Below are 6,717 nucleotides of genomic sequence, written 5' to 3' on the forward strand. Positions count from 1 at the left end.
AGGTGAATTTATTCATGAAAATATATCAAACAAACTCACACTGAGAGACATTCAACAAAATAATTGGCCTAAATTCTTGAAATATCAAGTCATGAAAAATAAGCAAAATTAAAGAGCTCTTCCAGATTAAAGGAGACTAAAGAGACAGAACAACCAAATCCAATGCATAATTCAGAATATTATTTTGCTGTAAATGACATTCTTGGCACCACTGGCAAGATGTGAATAAGATCTACAGATTAGGTAATAGTGTCAGACCAGTTAAATTTTAATAATTGTACTATAGTTATGCTAAGAGAATGTCCTTGATTTTAGGAAATGTACACTAAAGTATTTAGGGGATATGGGCACCATGACTGCTACTGGCTCTCAATCCAAAAATAAAAGGTTTATGTATAATGTGTGTATTATATACAAATACATATACATAGAGAGAAAAACAGCAACTGACAGCAAGAGTTAGAGATGGGAGAGAGAAAAGAAAATGATTAAAGAATAAAACAAATATGGAAAAACATTAATATATGGGGAATTCAGCAAAAGGTATATATACCGGGGGTTCCAAAAAAGATGTATACAAGTGGACACTTTAGTCAGCGTTGCTCAAGCAGTAGTATGCCGTCATCACAAGTGTCTGGACGCTGATGGTAACCACTTTGAGCACCTCTTGTAATTGGAGAAGTCAAAAGTGACTTGTATTCATCTTTTGTTAATGGTATATATTTAGTATTACAATTTTAATACAGTTTTTCCCTTCTTAAAATGTGTATACATTTTTTGACACCCTCTGTATGCAATAATTCTTTGTACTATTACATTTTTCTGTAAGCCTGAAATTATGTTAAAAAGCTTAAAGGAAAATCTTATGCAATACACAAAATGAGACATTTCATAAAAATCAAAGATGAGAAATTATTCAACCACTTAAAATAGTAAAACACCGGTTTTTGCTACATAATTAGCATTAAAAACATAAATGGCAGTACTCAGTAGTAGTGAGATTCTGGAGGACTTGGTATTTTCATACGTCATTGTTTAAGTGACAAGTGGTCCAAACCATTTGAGAAAAACAGCTTGGCAATATGGATAGGGACAAAAAAGTAGATTCTAGTGATTTTACCACTGGGACTCTATCCTAAGGAAATAAACACTAAATACTGAAAAGTCATTATACACAAGGTAAATACATGGCCTTATTTAAAATAATGCAAATTGGGAAGAACCTAAATAGGACACGTAAGAGTTTAAGAAAACACAATCACAGGAATTACTCAGTCACTAAAATAAATACTCTATAAAAACTAAGTAAACATGGAGAAGTGCTTACAACAGACGTCATAATATGTTAAAGTAAAATTATATGAACAAAATAATTATAAACTTTGGTTTCTAAAATATCTATGCACAGGAAAAGAAGACAAAGAAAATTCATAACACATTATAGCATCTGTAGGGTGACGGTGTAGATGAGCAAGATTTTTCCAATTTCCTTTAAATTGTCAGTAACTTTATTACTTTAATACTGAGGAATATATAATTAACAAAAGAATAATCTTAGTTACTACTTTCACATTAATCCTTTGTGTTTATAAAGAGCATCTGGAAACACTTCAGAGAGAGAAATATGGGAGAAAAGATAATGATAAAGTAACTCATACCAATACCTTTATTTGGTTTTTGTTTTTTTAAAGATTTTTTTATTGGGGAATTGGGGGAGGGGAACGGTATTGAGAAATTGGGGAAGGGGAACAGCCAAGTTGTTGTCCTTCAATCTTAGTTGTGGAGAGTGCAGCTAGCTCAGCTCCAAGTCCAGTCGCCATCTGGCCGGCCGCGGGCAGCTCGCAGCCACTCAGCTCAAGGTGCTGTGTTTAATCTTAGTTGCATGTGGGTGTAGCCACCATCTCATGCGGGAATAGAACCAGCGGCCTCATTGTTACGAGCTGAAGCTCTATCCACTGAGCCATCCAGGCGGCAGCTCAGCTCAAGGTGCTGAACTCAGTCTTAGTTATGAGTGGGCATAGCCACCATCCCATGTGGGAGATGAACTGCCAGCCTTGTTGTTAAGAATGCGCGGTCTATCCCCTAGCCACCTGGGCGGCAGCTCAGCTCAAGGTGCCAAGTTCAGTCTTTAGTTGCGGGTGGGCTATGCCCACCATCCCATGTGGGAGTTGAACAAGCAACCTTGTTAGGAGCATGTGCTCTCACCAGCTGAGCCATCCTGCCACCTGTTGGCAACTCACTGGCAGCTCAGCTCAGGCACAGCGTCACTGGCCCATGTGGGAATCGAACCAGCAACCCTGTTGCTCAGAGCTCGCACTCTTAAGCAAGCTCTTAACCAACTAAGCCATTCAGCCGGCCCCTCTTTATTTGGTTTTAAATGTATTTAGCAATACATATGTGCATAAGGAGGCTGTTCAAGTCCAAGGGGGAAGGTTACAAAAGATACATGAAAACATTCCTATCTAAAGCATGAGGGTCCTTACATCCTTTCTAAAAGAACAAGTACATCCTGTACAAATGAGAGGGCTGTGACAAAAAATTTTAAAGTTCAAGAACCTTTCACAGTAATGAGGTATAATAATGGACAAGGGATGTCTTGCAAGCTTCTCTCTTGACCAATACTCACTGAAGTCTCATTCGCTTTTCAGGCGGGCCTTTAGTGCTCACTGTCTGTGGGATGTTCTTTGTGGTCTCCTTCTCCTCAGATTTTACAGCTTCTGGTACAGGTTCTGCCTCTTTCTTTGTCTGATCCACTACACATCAAAAGAGGGTATTTTTTAGGGGTGGAGATCAATGCAGAGATGAGATCAATTTAGTTAACAATGTGAATGATTCAGACTCTCAAATTCCTTTACAGCTGCTTATCTCAAGTTCTAAATGTAGCTGTTTCACCAGGCAGATGTATAACAACCCATTTACCCAAGCAAATTTTTTATACTATTCAAAAACACATGATACTGAAATAAGACACTATACATAAACAAAATACCAGGGGTGCCAAAAAAAGTACACACATTTTAAGAGATGTTATCTACATATTACTTTTCGAAGTTGAATTACAGTAGCAATGTGTAGTATGATGTTCACTCAAAAGATGGCATTAATCAAATGAATGCTAGCATCACCATGCGACAGACAGGACAGTCAAAGAAAATGGCGGAAGCACAGTTGTCGTTTGAGGAGCATAAGACCATATTGAAGTGGTATTTGAAATTCGAGAACGTTCTGCAAGTACAATGACAATGCAGGCGTAAATATGCAACAGAACCTCCAACACGCCTAACAATTGCACACATTCATGATAAGTTTGAGATGCATGGTACTGTGTAACGAAATTGAAACAGTATACAAAGCAATACAGGTGGACATTTTGATCAACGTTGCTCAAGCAGTAGTTCACCATAATCAGAAGAGTCTAGATGCAGATAGTAACTACTTTGAGGACCTCTTGTAATTGCAGAAGACAAAAGTGACTTGTATTCATCTTTTGTTATTGGTATATATTGACTATTAGAACTTTAATACAGTTTTTCCTTTCTTAAAATGTGTATACATTTTTTTGGCACTCTCTGTATTTAATTATTCCATCCCAGTTCAATGGATAGTTCAATACCTCTTTTCAGTGGTGAAACAGAAGGCCTTTTTCTATGTTGAGATTTGAACTAAAACCAACCTCAAATCACCTTGGTTTTTCCACGCCTCCTGAATACCTACTCTTCCCACTCCAGTTCATCTTTTAAATACTAATACCACTACCACAAAAGCACCATCTTTGGGCAATTCAGCAAATCTCAAAGGCTAGGAGTAACAAACTACAATGAATCTAGAAGGACAAAATGACCATAGCTCATCTCACATGCTATAGTTGCTACTGATTTAAACAGGCTATTTTGGTCTCATTTCAAGTTTAACAAGTATCATCAAATGAACCATACCTGGGACAGGCTTTTCTCCAGATTTCTGCTGTAATTAAAAAAAGAAAAGGGAAGGGGGAGAAGTAGAGGAAAAACAGGACAGGTTAGCAAAGTTTTCTTCTTCATTTCATAATTCTTTATTAAAATTACACCTTCATTCAAATTATATTATAAATGACTTCATGAAGAGGAATCATGTACCATAAAAAGTAAATTTATTGTTTTCTCCTTCTTAGTGACTCGTTCCAGAAAAGACAAATCTAAAGGTAGAACACAAGAGTCAAACATAAATAACCCTTGAACACCTACAAAGCCCTTGGCTTCTGTACCCAGGCTACAATGATTTACAAAAAGCAGCTAATGGAAGTCCATTGGAAAGGGGAAATGGAGCCTTTCAAGACTTCAGAGGCTTATTTCCTTTTGGGATATGAGCTATAAAAAAGTAGAATGAAGTTTGGAGGAACCCTCTGACTTAATGTTGGCAGGTATGGGAAATGAACAGGAAAAACAGGTAGTTTTCTATGAACATAAGACTTCCAATGAGTGTACTATTAAAAATCAAACTGCGGTTACAAAATAGTCATGGGGAAGTAAAGTACGGCATAGGAAATATAGTCAATAACATGGTAGTAACTATGTACAGTGCCAGGGAGGTACTACACTTATCAGGGGAATCACTTCATAGATTATATAAATGCCTCTCTGAGTATGTGAGAAACTGAGAGGGGGTATTCTTAGATTGCTAGCACTGAACCATTTCCACTGTATTGAACACTGAACTATATCTGGACATTGCAATCATGTCATGATCTGCCCAATGCACACTGTCTAATCTTTCCTCGTGAATACTGAGAGACAAACAAGTCGGATGTGGCTTGAGATGAGAAATAGAATGGGGGTGCCTTTCTAACAAAATTTAATCAAGTGACCTTGGGAAAAACCTAGCTGAAGTCACATCCTCTGGTGCTCTAGGAGCTTCTGAAAACAGCACTGAAAAGACATTCATCATCAAAGGCTCCGAGGGCCTGAGCTCCCATCACATCATCAGTAGTAGTATAACTTTCAGTAGTAACAACAATTAAAATATGGACAAAGGAGCATCAAAGCACGAAGAACTTTTCTAATATTCTCCTGAATATCCCTCCTTTGGAGCAACATCCCCAGGACCCAGAAGCTTAACTGTTAAATACAGTGGGTAAGTCAGAGTAAGTCCTGAGCTACAAATGGTTCTGGGAGATAAAATGGGTAAACAGGAGTTCACAGGAGACTTCAAGTAGACCAACAATCTATTTTCTAGATCTGAGGAGAAATGTTTTGGGTAAAAAGGAGCAAAGGGATCTTTCTAGTTCAGTAACAGAATCGGACACACTCCCTTTGTGGAAGTTGGCTCTTGGTCCTTGGATGGCTAAAAGAAAGGCAGGGTTCTAGAAAATGAAACTTTAAGTGTGCCTTATGGCTAAGCCTTTAAAAGAAAAATTTTAAAAACTCATTGAAATGATATAAAGTGTGCAACCTGCTTCAAAATAATTGGGAGGAAGTGGGGGAAGAAATAAAACAAGAGTGGGTATGTTTGATAATTGTTTCATTATTATTCTCTCTACTTTTATATATTTTAAATTTCCATAACTTTCTATAAGGTGAAGTGTTTTTGTTTTTTGTTGTTTTAAGATTCAAGAGTCTTTGAGCTTTTTACATTGTCCAGCTTAGCTCTCCAGGATAGGACAGCATATGGGATTCCAGACAGGATCCCTAGCCAGAAAAAAAGGACCACTCAGAATCCAACACAGCAGCAAGCTACTGAATGTTCGGGAGGTTGGTCAGTGAAAACAGAACTCCTAACAACTCTAGTTAAGCCAAAATCTGTTTCTTTTCCTATATTCTGAATTTTGGTTAATCATCAACACCAAGTCTAGTTCTAGGCCTCAAGCCTTAGAATCATCCTTAATGCCAATCTCTCCAAAGCCAACCATCAAATTTAGGCAATCCTGAATCTCACAAACATTTCTTGAATCTCTTTTCTTTATGGCCACAGAATTAATTCAGGCTTTCCAAAATCTAACTTCCCCAACTCCAAACATTTTCCTAAGCATCCTCTACATTGTTATTGGTTATCTTCCAAAAACACAAAACTAACATTTCTTGTAACTGTTTTTAAACATTTACTGGGTCCCTACTGCCATCATCTATAATTCTCAGCTAGTCAGTGCTGAGGGTCTAGAAGATGAGATAGAGGATATTTCACTATTTTGTAAAATACTTGTATATTTATATAAAAATTACCACTGCTTTGGTTTGTCTTTAGTGATAGTTCTTGTTTTAATACTTCAAATAACTTTTAGTGCAGCTAGAAGCCTGCTGTGTTTATGAGACTGCTAATGGGTTGTGGTTTAAAGCAGCAAATAAACACTGGACTACAGGATTAACCACAAACTCCTTTACAGAGCATACATAATCCTTGTCAATCTGACCTTAATCCATCTTTTAAGTCTCACATTCCATTGCTCTTTGTCTCCAGAAACACAGAGAGTAAATCTTCACAGCATTTTCTGGTTTCTTTCTTTTTTTTTCATAGGTAAACTGAGGTATAACTGATATACAAAAAGTGCACATATTTAATGCATTCAATTTGATGAGTTTGGATATATACATACACCTGTGATATCACCACCATAATCAAGGTAATATATAAGGTCGGACAGTTAAGTTCACAAACTCATCCTAGAAAAAGTGCTACATACCTCACTACTGAATATCACTATAGTCACCTTCGAAGTACTCCCCTTGGGAAGCTATGCACCGATGC

At 37.2% G+C, this 6,717-nt stretch overlaps 1 protein-coding gene across 2 annotated transcripts in view; it reads right to left on the reverse strand.

Annotated features, from left to right (window-relative positions):
* Window positions 1–2,347: 2,347 nt before the first annotated feature.
* Window positions 2,348–6,717, reverse strand: part of MED6 (mediator complex subunit 6) — a 20,151-nt gene continuing 15,781 nt past the window's right edge. The window contains exons 7-8 of one of the 2 annotated variants that reach the window (XM_019632756.1): window positions 3,936–3,960; window positions 2,348–2,753 (exon numbers count right to left, since the gene is read on the reverse strand). In XM_019632756.1, the coding sequence (XP_019488301.1) occupies window positions 2,623–2,753; window positions 3,936–3,960 (156 nt within the window). In that variant the 3' untranslated portion in view covers window positions 2,348–2,622. Of the gene's footprint in view, window positions 2,754–3,935; window positions 3,964–6,717 lie in introns of both variants that reach the window. The other variant, XM_019632754.1, reaches the window with a different exon arrangement.

The sequence above is a fragment of the Hipposideros armiger genome, unplaced genomic scaffold (genome assembly GCF_001890085.2).
Source record: "Hipposideros armiger isolate ML-2016 unplaced genomic scaffold, ASM189008v1 scaffold_1169, whole genome shotgun sequence".
Taxonomy (NCBI): Eukaryota; Metazoa; Chordata; class Mammalia; order Chiroptera; family Hipposideridae; genus Hipposideros; species Hipposideros armiger.